Here is a 16,590-nt window from a genome sequence, read left to right on the forward strand (position 1 = left end):
AAACATCTAATGGACTGAAGCCAATCTACTGGCAGTGTGAGCACAGCTAATTAGATCCCCTTTGGAAATCAGTCATGCAGTTGAAACACAGTCTACCTCTGTCTCTACTTTGTAGTGTGTGTTTATAGAAACGTAATGCATTTTACTTTCAATAGGAAATGATCTCGGCTATTCAGAGAATCATAGTGAGATGTTTCTTATTTGACCACGATCCTCCCCAGCCCATTACTGTCATAAAGACTGCACCAAAAAAGCAGATCTGATCAGGTCGATGTGCGTTCATTAAGAGGAAATGTTTAAGACGGCAACCACAAGAGTACGTGCAGACGCTCGCTTAGTGTGTGTCTTTGGTTGTGAGCGACTCATTTGCCGTTGCTACAGATCTGTGGTAGCACGTTGCTGGTGTCTATGATTAAGGTAAGTGTTGTTTTCTTTTACAATTATTTTCTTTTTGGCACTGCTGTCAATGCCTGGGTGAGTATTCTTAATCTTAGGGAGAGCTCTGTTGGGGGTATGAACCTTTCATCTGCAGGCTCTCTAGCTGGCTGGCTAGCTCTGGCCTTGGCCCCTACACTGGTGGTGTGCCATTTGCACTGTATTAAGAGGGCGTTACGAGCCCCTAGAAAAGGAGGACCAAAATGTGTTATCTTCCCAGAGCAGCCACTGGCAGGGCTGCTGCGCTCCAGCCCTATCTGGAGGAGCACACCCCATCTTAGTGGGAAGCTCACGCAGTCTTCCCCCCTCCTTCCCTGGCAGGGAGCAGTCAGCATGGAGGATACCACAGCCATAGTCACAGCTACCACAGACCAGTAAGTGTTTGGCCCTTATCAGTAGAGATTACCGTTGTTGGGTGTAATACGTCATTTCAACATGTTCTTAAGCCCTTTTGGAGGTGTTATGTTTATTTATTTAACCCCTATTCGAGCCACATTGCAGTACTGCTAATCCTACATTAATTTCTATACGTTAAATGCCACTGCCGTTTCTGTTTGTCTTGTTTATCTCAGTTGTGCACCAGTCACCAAAGCAGCATTGCAGCAGGCCCCAGGTTATGAGGAGGAAGCCGGGGGCTGGGACATAGGAACAGGAAGTGCAGGTTGGAACCCACAGAGTGCTGCTGCTGCGATGGAACTTCCCGTTCTCATGCAGCCTGGCTTGGGGGTAACCAAGACGACAGTGACCACGATCACTCAGACTGGAGGGGACTGGAACAGCAGCCTGTTCAACGTGTGTGGAGACAAGACAACATGTGAGGCAGACATAGCCCTGGGCTTATCTCACTGCATTGCACACACATTCAGGCTAAGTGTGAAAGTCAAAGTTACTGGTTTGGGTAACTGAACTGGTCAAATGGTGGAAAACTATACTGCTATCTTAGATGGGCCTAGTGCCTGTTATGCTCTACCTTTTGTTAATTAAGGAAATTCAGTGTTTTCATAGAGGATTTATCATGGAGATGACGATTCTCTTGCATGATACCCCATCAAATCTATCAACACTCTGTAGGGTTGCTAAACATGTATTTAAATTAAAGTTGTCTAACCGACTACTACTATCTTGTGGAGAGTTGCAGAGAACTAAACTTAGCCCTATATTTCTCTTTCCGCCCACGCAGGTCTCTTAGGGGCCTTTGTGCCCTGCTGCCTGGACCTGAGTCTGGCCCACCACTATGGGGAGTGTCTGTGTTTGCCCCTGCTCCCTGGCTCCACGTTTGCCATGCGGGTGGGCATCAGGGAGAGATACAAGATACGGGTGAGGATTAATACGCAACAGTGAAGAGGAGGTTTATTGGGTGTTATTGAGGTCGATGTCCGTGTGGAAATGGGTGACGTCATCACGTTTTATTAAATATAACACTGTGGGTCCATACTTGCAAGCGTTTCGAAAAAGTTTAAGTTTAAAATGTTTCTCCATATGCATACCAGCCAATTAAAATCATTGACGTAGTTGCACTTGATAAAACGCTACATGTTAGCTGTTCCCAAAAGATTAACTGACACATTTAGCTCGATACTCACTTCACCAGCCGGCAGTCATTATTTCCTGTAAAATAATTATGCGTCAGCCAGTTACAAATGTTGACGTAGATGGACGTGATCGAACACTTCCATGACAGCGTCCTTGACAGATATCAAACGACACCATCTGCTAATCGAAGGTACTAAAACACCTACTAAATTTCAACTGGAGGAATGACTCAGTGTAGTGAGCCTGGCTCCGGTAATTTTTGCAGTTTGCTGCAAGTTAGAATCCCAGGTGAGGTATTGTTTTTTCCTTTGAAATGTAGAATTGCATTTAGTGTGTAGTGAAGGGAAGTGCAGCCAACACATTGAAAACGAAGACTAAGAATACATTTAATGATGAACTGCATCTTTCTATGGCTTTGTAGACAAGCACTGCTAATAATCAAGTTTATTAGGCCTACAAGCACTGAGTGTACAAAACATTAGGAACACCTTCCTAATATTGAGTTGCACACCCTTTTGCCCTCAGAACAGCCTCAGTTTGTCGTGGCATGGACTCTACAATGTGTTGAAAGCATTCCACAGGGATGCTGGCCCATGTTGACTTCAATGCTTCCCACAGTTGTCAAGTTGGCTGGATGTCCTTTGGGTGGTGGATTATTCTTGATGCACACATGGGAAACTGTTGAGCGTGAAAAACCCAGCAGCCTTGCAGTTCTTGACACACTCAAACCGGTGAGCCTGGCACCTACTGTACTACCATACCCCGTTCAAAGGCACGTAAATCTTTTGTCTTGCCTATTCACCCTCTGAATGGCACACATACACAATCCATGTTTCAAGGTTTAAAATGCTTCTTAAACATATCTCCACCCCGTCATCTACACTGATTGATTGAAGTGGATTTAGCAAGTGACTTCAATAAGGGATCATAGCATTCACCTGGCCAGCCTGTCATGGAAAGAGCAGGTGTACCTAATATTTTGTACACTGTATATTACATAGATGTGTAAGCTACACTTACATGTACAATGTTTTATATACATTATTAGAATCATCCACTTCGTCACATATGCGTAATTTGAATCGAGCGTTCAGGACCTCAAACCCACAGTTACTGTATCCAATTGATTAACAGTTTACCTGTTTAGTGGTGTACTGTATGCCACCTGGTAGTGATTGTAATGGAGCTACATGACAGCTATTTGCCAAAACCATAAGGCTCTTCCACTTTATTTTACAATGTAGTATACACTTAAATGTTGTATAGATCTCCTTTATCTTTTTCCCCAAAAAGCACATGGATGTGTTTGAAACGGATAAGTAAAAAAGTGGGATTTTATCATATGTGCAAAAACCTGCCTCTTGAACATTAGTAGCTCGTAGCCTAGTCAAGGATGCACCATGAGATATTGTCACACTACAATTGTGATGGGCCAAGTGGAACAAAAGAATACCTTAAAATATCCCTCTGATGGCCAAGTTGACCTACAGTGCCTTGCGAAAGTATTCGGCCCCCTTGAACTTTTCGACCTTTTGCCACATTTCAGGCTTCAAACATAAAGATATAAAACTGTAATTTTTTGTGAAGAATCAACAAGTGGGACACAATTATGAAGTGGAACGAAATTTATTGGATATTTCAAACTTTTTTAACAAATAAAAAACTGAAAAATTGGTCGTGCAAAATTGGGGCTATAAGGTTGTATCTGCATCTTTGTCAAAGTGTTGTTATTGACAGCCTTGTTCTGTCCAATGTTCTCTACCTATATAGTACTCTAAATACCCAAATTCATGTTAAGTTCAAAATAATACAATATAAAAATTGCAGCATTTAAACCAATAAGGGTTTGGAACTTTAAAGCCAATTATCTCAGAATCATCTTTTTGCAGATAGAACCTTATTGTTCCAAACTCTCAAAATACCATTGGTTGGTGGATTTAAAGTCTGTCTTTGACAGGCTGATGCAGAATTTGACATAATCACTGCCAGGAGTTCAGGTTAGCATAGGGATAAATGTGCCAGGTTATCTAATGGGAACAGATAACATGCAGCGTTTTATCTCATTCTATTTTAATTGGCAGAATTTTTATTTAAACGTAAACTTTTTGTAATGTTCGTAAGTATGGACCCCGGGTGTAAGCAAAAGTTTGAGTATGACCTTGAGTGTGTTGACGCTAGAGACTTCCTGTTTTTTTGCATGGGCTCCGTCTCAATCCACTGAATCCGCCGGTGTTGGCCATTCACCTATGCGGTAGACAGGCGTTTCCCAAGATCGGTGTTTGTCAGACATGAGAGGATGCAGAAAGGTTACTTTTCACAAAAACATCTGAAGTCCGAACGGTTTGAGCCAGAAATGATTTGGACCCCACCATCAAACTAAGACTCTCAACGAACACAGATATGGCGGCTGTTTCGCAAGACTCGTCTGACCGTAAACCAGTACAGGACAGTAAAAATTAATAGGAGATACTGTAGAATGTGCCAAAACTAAAGGGGTCAAATTTGAGAAATAAATATACAGTGGCAAGAAAAAGTGGCAAGAAAAAGTATGTGAACCCTTTGGAATTATCTGGATTTCTGCATAAATTGGTCACAAAATTAGATCTGATCCTCTAAGTCACAACAGACAAACACAGTCTGCTTAAACTAATAACACACATTGTTGTATTTTTCTTGTCTATGTTGAATACATCATTTTAACATTCACAGTGTAGGTTTGAAAAAGTATGTGACCCCCTACACTAATGACTTCTCGAAAGCTAATTGGAGTCAGGAGTTAGCTAACCTGGAGTACAATCATTGAGACGAGATTGGAGATATTTTTTAGAGGTGCCCTGCCCCATAAAAAACATTCACAAAATTTGAGTTTGCTATTCAAGAGAATCATTGCCTGATGTGAACCATGCCTCGAACAAAAGAGGTCTCAGAAGACCCAAGATTAAGAATTGTTGACTTGCATAAAGCTGGAAAGGGTTACAAAAGTATCACTAAAAGCCTTGATGTTCATCAATCAGTCCACGGTAAGACAAATTGTCTATAAATTGAGAAAGTTCAGCGCTGTTGCTAATCTCCCTAGGACTGGCCATCCTGCAAAGATGAGTGCAAGAGCACAGCGCAGAATGCTCAATGGGGTTAAGAAGAATCCTAGAGTGTCAGCTAAAGTCTTAAAGAAATCTCTGGAACATGCTAGCATCTCTGTTGATGAGTCTACAATACGTAAAACACTAAACAAGCATGGTGTTCATGGGAGGACACCACGGAAGAAGCCACTGCTATCCCAAAAAAACATTGCTGCACGTCTGAAGTTCGCAAAAGAGCATCTGGATGTTCCACAGCGCTACTAGACAAAATATTCTATGGACAGATGAAAATACAGTTGAGTTGTTTGGAAGGAACACACAACACTGTGTGGATAAAAAAACAACTGCACACAAACATCAAAACCTCATCCCAACTGTAAAGTATGGTGAAGGGATCATCATGGTTTGGAGCTGCTTTGCTGCCGAAGGGCCTGGACAGCTTGCTATAACTACCGGAAAAAAATATTCTCAAATTCATCAAGACATTTTGCAGGAGAATGTTAGGGTATCTGTCCACCTATTGAAGCTCAACAGAAGTTGGGTGATGCAACAGAACGACGACCCAAAACACAGAAGTAAATGGTTTCAACAGAAGAAAATATGCCTTCTGGAGTGGCCAAGTCAGAGTCCTGACCTCAACCCGATTGAGATGCTGTGGCATGACCTTGAGAGCTGTTCACACCAGACATCCCAAGAATATTGCTGAAACAGTTTTGTAAAGATGAATGGTCCAAAATTCCTCCTGACCATTGTGCAGGTCGGATCCACGACTACAGAAAACGCTTGGTTGAGGTTATTGCTGCCAAAGTAGGGTCAACCAGTTATTAAAACCAAGGGTTCACATACTTTTCCCACCCTGCACTGTGAATGTTTACACGTTGTGTTCAATAAAGACATGATAACGTATAATTGTTTGTGTGTTATCAGTTTAAGCAGACTGTGTTTGTCTATTGTTGTGACTTAGATGAAGATCAGATCAAATTTTATGCAGAAGTCCAGGTAATTCCAAAGGTTTAAAATACTTTTTCTTGCCACTGTATATAGATGTTCCTGAGCTTTCTTATCTCTCAGATATAGGACAGACACTTAAAAAACAGTTCCTTTTGATGTGTTTTTTACTATCAGTTTTGCCATGTATGAATGTGTTATTCAATGTGTTTCTATGGCTATAACAGTAAGGCCAAATTCAATGTTTCATCAAATAATGTTGTAATATTTCTTTTCATACCTACAGGGGTCCTAAAATGTAAGATCAAATAGCTAAATGATCCACGGTATGACAGTCTTAAAACAATTGCAAATGTTAGCTTAGTAGATATCGCCCCTAAAGGCTTAGAGACCCAAGAGATGACCTGCTGCTTACTGGGTACAGAGATATATTCCACATTGTTTCAACGCACAGTACGAGTCAAAAGTTTGGACACGCCTACTCATTCAAGGGTTTTTCTTTATTTTTACTATTTTCTACATTGTAGAATAATAGTGAAGACATCAAAACTATGAAACAACACATGGAATCATCTAGTAACCAAAAAAGTGTTAAACAACTGAAAATGTATTTTATATTTGAGATTCCTCTAAGTAGCCACCCTTTGCCTTGATGACAGCTTTGCATACTCTCTCTCAACCAGCTACACCTGGAATGCTTTTCCAATAGTTTTGAAGGAGTTCCCACATATGCTGAGCACTTGTTGGCTGCTTTTCCTTCACTCTGCGGTCCAACTCATTCCATAACATCTCAATTGGCCTGTCGGGTGATTGTGGAGGCCAGGTCATCTGATGCAGCACTCTCCTTCTTGGTCAAATAGCACTTACACAGCCTGGAGGTGTGTTGAGTCATTGTCCTGTTGAAAACAAATGATAGTCCCACTAAGCGCAAACCAGATGTGATGGCGTATCGCTGCAGAATGCTGTGGTAGCCATGCTGGTTAAGTATGCCTTGAATTCTAAATAAATCACAGACAGTGTCACCAGCAAAGCACACTCACGCCATCACACCTCCACCTCCATGCTTCACGGTGGGAACCACACATGGGGAGATCATCCGTTCTCACAAAGACACAGCTGTTGGACCAAAAATCTCAAATTTGGACTCATCAGACCAAAGGACAGATTTCCACAGGTCTAATGTCCATTGCTCGTTTTTCTTGGCCCAAGCAAGTCTCTTCTTCTTATTGGTGTCCTTTAGTAGTGGTTTCTTTGCAGCAATTCGACCATGAAGGCCTGATTTACAGTCTCCTCTGATCAGTTCATGTTGAGATGTGTCTGTTACTCAAACTCTGTGAAGCATTTATTTGGGCTGCAATCTGATGTGCAGTTAATTCTAATGAACGTACCTTCTGCAGCAGTGGTAACTCTGGGTCTTCCTTTCCTGTGGCGGTCCTTATGAGAGCCAGTCATCATAGCGCTTGATGGTTTTTGCGACTGCATTTGAAGAAACTTACGAAGTTCTTGAAATGTTTCCGATTGCCTGACCTTCATGTTTTAAGTAATAATGGACTATCGTTTCTCTTTGCTTATTTGAGCTGTTATTGCCATAATATGGACTTGGTCTTCCACCAAAGAAGGCTATCTTCTCTATACCACCCCTATCTTGTTGCAACACAACTGATTGGCTCAAACGCATTAAGAAGGAAAGAAATTCCACAAATTAACAAGGCACACCTGCTAATTGAAATGCATTCCAGGTGACAACCTCATGAAGCTGGTTGAAAGAATGCCAAGAGTGTGCCAAGCTGTAATCAAGGCAACTATGATTCCATAGTTTTAATGTCTTCGTTAATGTTCTACAATGTAGAACATAATAAAAAATAAAGAAAAACCCTTGAATGAGTTGGTGTGTCCAAACATTTGACTGGTACTGTAATATCATCGAAATGATGTGGAATCGACGTTGATTCAATCAGTGTGTGCCCAGTGAGTGGTGTCATGGTCACAAAAGCAGTGTTCACTCACAGAAAGAACAATTCAGTATCACTGTCTTTATTTCAAGATATTTAGGTTGGACATTGTGCTAGTGTACAATGAAATGTTTCACTCACTTTTACTTTCGCTCTCTCTACTAACAGTGGATCACTTCATTTATTTTGTATGGCATGTGGTTGGCAATTTGTTTATGATTTGTTTTGAAAGGACTCAGTAAAAGACCATGCCACCATATTTGTTCTGCTGCCAGGCTTAAGATAGCTAAGAACCCTTTCACCTGAGACCAAATGTGACCCGGCCCTGTGTGTGTGTGTGTGTGTGTGTGTGTGTGTGTGTGTGTGTGCGCGTAGGGCAGTGTCTGTGAGGACTGGACCACGGTGTACTGCTGCTACCCCCTGGCCGTCTGTCAGATGATCCGAGAGGTGAAGAGGAGGATGAAGAGCCAGACCTACCAGGTGTCCACTGCACTGGAGTGCTCCTGACAACATGGCTGTGCACTAGGTTCATTAATCCAGGTTAGGACAACATCGCATTCATGTATGTTATGGGATATTAGAATATTCATGACCTAACCATGGTATCTATAACAACCTTGGCTGTGTATAGAACCTTCAGAGGCTCATGTCATTTCATCTGTACATCACAGGTGTCTGCATATTACTATGTCACAGATGTTTATGTTGATTATTGCAGGTGTCTGAGGGTCATCATACTACAGGTGCCCATTTGGTTTCTTATGAGCTCTCATTATCATCCAAGGTTTCTGTGGACTTTCCCGTTAAAGATGAGTCTGTATATGTTAAATGAATGATGAGTTGGTTGAGTTAAGATCCATTTGGTTAGGGATCATTTTCTTTATTTGGGAGTGGGGACTTGCAGGAGGTTTAGTGTTTTAGCCCATTTAGTATCTGTAACATCAGAGCTACTTTACCAGACAAGGGTTATGAATGTTTGTAAATGAAGTTCATAGCCAAGTTTATGAAACAATCCATGTACGCCATGAAATAATAAAAACCTATTTGCATATTTGTTTTATTTTCTAATTTTATCTACGACAATACCCTGCGGCTGACAATCACGTTAATTTAATTTTGAACATTCCTCTCTAAACCTCTTGCTAGTCAGCACCAGGATATGAAAATGTTATTAATTTACAAAGCTGGGATGTATCTAAAGGCTGAGTATGCAATTTGTCAAATGTTATTGATGTATTTTTTGATTTGACCTTTTATTTAACTAGGTAAGTCAGAAAAGAACAAATAGTTATTTGCAATGATGGCCTACCCTGGCCAAACCCAAGTTCCTTTGGTCTGATGTACATCAACTGTTTATTGCTTCATACAGCATTATAAGTCGAATACGGAACTCGTTTTAAAAGTTTACTACAATGATTTCACAAAAGGAAGTGTAAGTATCCAAATAATCCTTGCCATTTAATCTCCCTGGATTAGAACAGCAGTCTTTATGACAGCCTGTGAAGAGGATGGCTAGCTGGGAACATGGTGATAGTAGCTTGGGAATGCTAGGGTTGCATAACTACTGGTAATTTACCAAAGTTATCATCATCTTTGTTAATCTATGGTAATTTTGGTAATATACAATACCAGTCAAAAGTTTGGACACAACTACTCATTCAAGGTTTTAAAAAAAATGTTTTTACTATTTTCTACATTGTAGCATAATAGTGAAGACATCAAAACTATGAAATAACACATGGAATCATGTATTAACCAAAAAAGTGAATTATATTTTAGATTTGAGATTCTTCCAAGGAGCCACCCTTTGCCTTGATGACAGCTTTGCACACTCTTGGCATTCTCTCAACCAACTTCTTGAGGTAGTCACCTGGAATGCATTGCAATTAACAGGTGTGCCTTGTTAAAAGTTAAGTTGTGGAATTTCTTTCTTTCTTGATGCATTTCAGCCAATCAGTTGTATTGTGACAAGGTAGGGGTGGTATACAGACTATTTGGTAAAATACCACATTTTGATGTCTTCACTATCATTCTACAATGTAGAAAATAGTAAAAACAAAGAAAAACCTTGGAATGAGTAGGTGTGTCCAAACTTTTGACTGGTACTGTATACTTGAACAACTATGTGTTCATATATAGTATTACTTTTTATTTGTCCATGAGTTTCTTGTGGAGAGATCATATGCTTCTATAGAAAATAGCCTAATTAATGAAAAAAGCATCTCATCAAAAATGGCATCGCCAATTAACTCTGCAACTCTTCCAACTATTGCATTTTTTCACAACTGCCACCAGTTTGGTGTCAAAATATTTACAACGACGACATATTGACATAAAATAAACAATTATAAAAAGTAAAATCTATATATACACCAATGGTATTCACTAAGTTAATGGTTTATATTTAGGATAATGTTACTGATTTCTCATTCAATTTTTTTCTCTTTTATTATTTTACATATAAGGCCACACAGAGGGCCAGAGATAATAAGACACCTGGGTTAATCTGAAGTATCCAAAAGCGTTGGGGCGGTAACCGAAAGGTCGCTGGTTCGAATACCCCCAGCTGACAAGGTGAAAAATCTGTTTGTGCCCTTGAACGAGGCACTTGACCCTGTAAAACAACACATTTCACTGCACCTATCCAGTGAATGTGACAATTAGTTTTTTTTTTTATGGTAAAATTCTCCAAAAAACAAAGTTACAAAACTTCTGGTAGTTACTGGTAAACAAAGTTTCCAGTAATATACTCTTCATTTGCAAACCTAGGTATTACAGTATCATGATTTCATAAGACTCCAATGGTGATCAGCATCATGCCCTCATTATGGAAAAGGTTTCTCAGTCAAATGACAATCTGGTTTAAGCCAGATGGACAGGATAACCTGCTGTGTCGCCCAAAGCCTGACGCATGCTTCCCAGGCGAAACAGTTCACGCATATGTTATGACAAAATGTGACATTTTTGTTCATTTTGGTGTTCTGCACACAAAATTTGTTCCGAAGGCATGTCTGAGTTCGGAAGCCGAAGTCTATGCCTCTTCGTATTTAGGGAGTATGCAAGCACAGATGTTTGCCTCGCCTCGCCTAAACTAGCCGCAAACCGAACCTATGCATGCGGACACCTGTAAAGGTGAGTCACGATTGCAATGTCAGTACAGTACAGAGGACGGTATCTGTTCTATCCTGTTTCCTGTTTCCGGTCACAACTTTCAGACTTGTTTACGCTGCTGTGCGTTTTGTTGCTGATCTTACTTTGCTACCTGACGGTTTTTACTTTTTCATTACCGTATATTTTTACTTTTTCCCTCACTCAACTTTTTTCATTCAAACTTTTCACCCCGGAGGTTTTATCTGGACATGGTTCGTCAGGACTTCAAACAGCCGAAGCTAAGTAACATTAACATGATGCCTTCTAATTGCAGTCGTTGTACTTATAATATACAGGAGAACGATCGCCTTACGGCAAGGATAGCTGTGCTGCAAGCCCAGCTTCAGACGCAATCGTTAGGCAAGGGCAATTTCAGTGTAGGAAAGGATGAAACAGCGTCTGTGCCACCAGTAAGTACAGATAGTAACGTTAGTATAAACCCCCTCGCACGGTCCCCGCAGCCGGACAACTTTCTCATGGCTTCTGGAGGGAAACGCTGTAGGAATGCTCAACCGGTGTCGCTTATTCAGCCGACAGAAACTTTCAACCGGTTCTCCCCATTAAGCGAGTCGGAGTCGGAGGCCGAGACTTCTCTGGTCTCTACTCCTCCCGTTGTGGGGTCTGAGACGCCAACGGCTCCCACCATTAGCTCTGACAAATTGAAAACCCTAGTCATTGGCGACTCCATTACCCGCAGTATTAGATTTAAAACTAATCATCCAGCGATCATACACTGTTTACCAGGGGGCAGGGCTACCGACGTTAAGGCTAATCTAAAGACGGTGCTGGCTAAAGCTAAAACTGGCGAGTGTAGAGAGTATAGAGATATTGTTATCCACGTCGGCACCAACGATGTTAGGATGAAACAGTCAGAGGTCACCAAGCGCAACATAGCTTCAGCGTGTAAATCAGCTAGAAAGATGTGTCGGCATCGATTAATTGTCTCTGGCCCCCTCCCAGTTAGGGGGAGTGATGAGCTCTACAGCAGTCTCACAACTCAATCGCTGGTTGAAAACTGTGTTCTGCCCCTCCCAAAAGATAGAATTTGTAGATAATTGGCCCTCTTTCTGGGACTCACCCACAAACAGGACCAAGCCTGGCCTGTTGAGGCGTGACGGACTCCATCTTAGCTGGAGGGGTGCTCTCATCTTATCTACGAACATAGACAGGGCTCTAACACCTCTAGCTCCACAATGAAATAGGGTGCAGGCCAGGCAGCAGGCTGTTAGCCAGCCTGCCAGCTTAGTGGAGTCTGCCACTAGCACAGTCAGCGTAGTCAGCTCAGCTTTCCCCATTGAGACCGTGTCTGTGCCTCGATCTAGGTTGGGCAAAATTAAAAATGGCGGTGTTCGCTTTAGCAATCTCACTAGTATAAAGACCTCCTCCATTCCTGCCATTATTGAAAGAGATTGTGATACCTCACATCTCAAAATTGGGTTACTTAATGTTAGATCCCTCACTTCCAAGGCAGTTATAGTCAATGAACTAATCACTGATCATAATCTGATGAATGTACTGTGTTAAATGAGGCCTCACCCCCTGGTTACACTAGTGACCATACCCCCCGTGCATCCGGCAAAGGCGGAGGTGTTGCTAACATTTACGATAGCAAATTTCAATTTACAAAAAAAAAAACAATGACGTTTTCGTCTTTTGAGCTTCTAGTCATGAAATCTATGCAGCCTACTCACTCACTTTTTATAGCTACTGTTTACAGGCCTCCTGGGCCATATGCAGTGTTCCTCACTGAGTTCCCTGAATTCCTATCGGATCTTGTAGTCATAGCAGATAATATTCTAATTTTTGCTGACTTTAACATTCACATGGAAAAGTCCACAGACCCACTCCAAAAGGCTTTCGGAGCCATCATCGACTCAGTGGGTTTTGTCCAACATGTCTCTGGACCTACTCACTGCCACAGTCATACTCTGGACCTAGTTTTGTCCCTTGGAATAAATGTTGTGGATCTTAATGTTTTTCCTCATAATCCTGGATTATCGGACCACCATTTTATTGCGTTTGCAATTGCAACAAATAATCTGCTCAGACCCCAACCAAGGAGCATTAAAAGTCGTGCTATAAATTCTCAGACAACCCAAAGATTCCTTGATGCCCTTCCAGACTCCCTCTGCCTACCCAAGGACGTCAAAGGACAAAAATCAGTTAACCACCTAACCGAGGAACTCAATTTAACCTTGCGCAATACCCTAGATGCAGTTGCACCCCTAAAATTAAAAACATCTGTCATAAGAAACTAGCTCCCTGGTATACAGAAAATACACGAGCTCTGAAGCAAGCTTCCAGAAAATAGGAACGGAAATGGCGCCACACCAAACTGGAAGTCTTCCGACTAGCTTGGAAAGACAGTACCGTGCAGTATCGAAGAGCCCTCACTGCTGCTCGATCATCCTATTTTTCCAACTTAATTGAGGAAAATAAGAACAATCCGAAATGTCTTTTTGATACCGTCGCAAAGCTAACTAAAAAGCAGCATTCGCAAATGGAGGATGGCTTTCACTTCAGCAGTAATACATTTATGAACTTCTTTGAGGAAAAGATCATGATCATTAGAAAGCAAATTACGGACTCCTCTATAAATCTGGGTATTCCTCCAAAGCTCCATTGTCCTGAGTCTACACAACTCTGCCAGGACCTAGGATCAAGGGAGATACTAAAGTGTTTTAGTACTATATCTCTTGACACAATGATGAAAATAATCATGGCCTCCAAACCATCAAGCTGCATACTGGACCCTATTCCAACTAAACTACTGAAAGAGCTGCTTCCTGTGCTTGGCCCTCCTATGTTGAACATAATAAACGGCTCTCTATCCACCGGATGTGTACCAAGCTCACTAAAAGTGGCAGTAATAAAGCCTCTCTTGAAAAAGCCGAATCTTGACCCAGAAATTATAAAAAACTATCGGCCTATATCGAATCTTCCATTCCTCTCAAACATTTTTTAAAAAGCTGTTGCACAGCAACTCACTGCCTTCCTGAAGACAAACAATGTATACGAAACGCTTCAGTCAGGTTTTAGACCCCATCATAGCACTGAGACTGCACTTGTGAAGGTGGTAAATGACCTTTTAATGACGTCAGACCGAGGCTCTGCATCTGTCCTCGTGCTCCTAGATCTTAGTGCCGCTTTTGATACCATCGATCACCACATTCTTTTGGAGAGATTGGAAACCCAAATTGGTCTACATGGACAAGTTCTGGCCTGGTTTAGATCTTATCTGTCGGAAAGATATCAGTTTGTCTCTGTGAATGGTTTGTCCTCTGACAAATCAATTGTACATTTCGGTGTTCCTCAAGGTTCCGTTTTAGGACCACTATTGTTTTCACTATATATTTTACCTCTTGGGGATGTCATTCGAAAACCTAATGTTAAATTTCACTGCTATGCGGACGACACACAGCTGTACATTTCAATAAAACATGGTGAAGCCCCAAAATTGCCCTCGCTAGAAGCCTGTGTTTCAGACATAAAGAAGTGGATGGCGCAAACTTTCTACTTTTAAACTCAGACAAAACAGAGATGCTTGTTCTAGGTCCCAAGAAACAAAGAGATCTTTTGTTGAATCTGACAATTAATCTGGATGGTTGTACAGTCATCTCAAATAAAACTGTGAAGGACCTCGGCGTTACTCTGGACCCTGATCTCTCTTTTGAAGAACATATCAAGACTGTTTCAAGGACAGCTTTTTTCCATCTACGTAACATTGCAAAAATCAGAAACTTTCTGTCCAAAAATGACGCAGAAAAATTAATCCATGCTTTTGTTACTTCTAGGCTGGACTACTGCAATGCTCTACTTTCCGGCTGCCCGGATAAAGCACTAAACAAACTTCAGTTAGTGCTAAATACGGCTGCTAGAATCCTGACTAGAATTTTGATCATATTACTCCAGTGCTAGCCTCCCTACACTGGCTTCCTGTTAAGGCAAGGGCTGATTTCAAGGTTTTACTGCTAACCTACAAAGCATTACATGGGCTTGCTCCTACCTATCTTTCCGATTTGGTCCTGCCGTACATACCTACACGTACGCTACGGTCACAAGACGCAGGTCTCCTAATTGTCCCTAGAATTTCTAAGCAAATGGCTGGAGGTAGGGCTTTCTCCTATAGAGCTCCATTTTTATGGAATGGTCTGCCTACCAATGTGAGAGACGCAGACTCAGTCTCAACCTTTAAGTCTTTACTGAAGACTTATCTCTTCAGTAGGTCCTATGATTAAGTATAGTCTGGCCCAGGAGTGTGAAGGTGAACGGAAAGGCTGGAGCAACGAACCGCCCTTGCTGTCTCTTCCTTGCCGGTTCCCCTCTTTCCACTGGGATTCTCTGCCTCTAACCCTATTACAGGGGCTGAGTCACTGGCTTACTGGTGTTCTTCCATGCCGTCCATGGGAGGGGTGCGTCACTTGAGTGGGTTGAGTCACTGACATGGTCTTCCTGTCTGGGTTGGCGCCCCCCCTTGGGTTGTGCCATGGCGGAGATCGTTGTGGGCTATACTCGGCCTTGTCTTAGGACGGTAAGTTGGTGGTTGGAGACATCCCTCTAGTGGTGTGGGGGCTGTGCTTTGGCAAAGTGGGTGGGGTTATATCCTGCCTGTTTGGCCCTATCCGGGGGTATCATCAGATGGGGCCACAGTGTCTTCTGATCCCTCCTGTCTCATCCTCCAGTATTTATGCTGCAGGAATGTTTATGTGTCGGGGGGCTAGGGTCAGTCTGTTACATCTGGAGTATTTCTCTTGTCTTATCCGGTGTCCTGTGTGAATTTAAATATGCTCTCTCTAATTCTCTCTTTCTCTCGGAGGACCTGAGCCCTAGGACCATGCCTCAGGACTACCTGACATGATGACTCCTTGCTGTCCCCAGTCCACCTGGCCGTGCTGCTGCTCCAGTTTCAACTGTTCTGCCTGCGGATATGGAACCCTGACCTGTTCACCGGACGTGCTTGTTGCACCCTCGACAACTACTATGATTATTATTATTTGACCATGCTGGTCATTTATGAACATTTTAACATCTTGACCATGTTCTGTTATAATATCCACCCTGCACAGCCAGAAGAGGACTGGCCACCCCTCATAGCCTGGTTCCTCTCTCGGTTTCTTCCTAGGTTTTTGGCCTTTCTAGGGAGTTTTTCCTAGGGAGTTTTTCCTAGCCACCGTGCTTCTTTCACATGCATTGCTTGCTGTTTGGGGTTTTAGGCTGGGTTTCTGTACAGCACTTTGAGATACCAGCTGATGTACGAAGGGCTATATAAATACATTTGATTTGATTTAAAGACAATGCTTGATTGTCTTTATGCTTGATTCGAGGCTCCATAGGCATGCAGAGGACAAAATGAGCTCCGTACTGCATCGCCATGTACCTCCCAAATTTTGTAACAATGCGGAGAGCTCCGTGTTGACATGTTTGGTGGGCGGGAGGTCCTGTTTAAACACAAACTCACTTACTTGACAACTTCCTTCACAACAGCTCTGCGC

At 42.1% G+C, this 16,590-nt stretch overlaps 1 protein-coding gene across 6 annotated transcripts; it reads left to right on the forward strand.

Moving 5' to 3' along the window:
• Positions 1–202: 202 nt before the first annotated feature.
• On the forward strand, positions 203–15,969 carry LOC106567488 (cornifelin homolog A). 6 transcript variants are annotated; one of them, XM_014136775.2, is made up of 6 exons: positions 287–417; positions 661–809; positions 1,008–1,249; positions 1,616–1,752; positions 8,324–8,488; positions 15,915–15,969. In XM_014136775.2, the coding sequence occupies exons 1-5, from the start codon at positions 409–411 to the stop codon at positions 8,453–8,455; spliced, it is 669 nt and encodes a 222-aa protein (XP_013992250.1). In that variant the 5' UTR covers positions 287–408; the 3' UTR covers positions 8,456–8,488; positions 15,915–15,969. The 6 variants fall into 6 exon arrangements, with proteins under 6 accessions (XP_013992252.1, XP_045549349.1, XP_013992250.1 ...); XM_014136774.2 differs by lacking the exon at positions 15,915–15,969 and adding an exon at positions 8,667–8,999; XM_014136777.2 differs by lacking the exon at positions 15,915–15,969 and having other exon boundaries at positions 203–417; positions 757–809; positions 8,324–8,999.
• Positions 15,970–16,590: the final 621 nt, after the last annotated feature.

This window comes from Salmo salar, chromosome ssa13 (genome assembly GCF_905237065.1).
Source record: "Salmo salar chromosome ssa13, Ssal_v3.1, whole genome shotgun sequence".
In the NCBI taxonomy this organism is placed as follows: domain Eukaryota; kingdom Metazoa; phylum Chordata; class Actinopteri; order Salmoniformes; family Salmonidae; genus Salmo; species Salmo salar.

Bases quoted from the DNA above. Each gene is read 5' to 3' on its own strand.
- LOC106567488 (XM_014136775.2), top strand. The intron at 810-1,007 runs GTAAGTGTTTGG...TGTTTATCTCAG, and splicing joins GTCACAGCTACCACAGACCA to TTGTGCACCAGTCACCAAAG. The intron at 1,250-1,615 runs GTGAGGCAGACA...CCGCCCACGCAG, and splicing joins GTGTGGAGACAAGACAACAT to GTCTCTTAGGGGCCTTTGTG.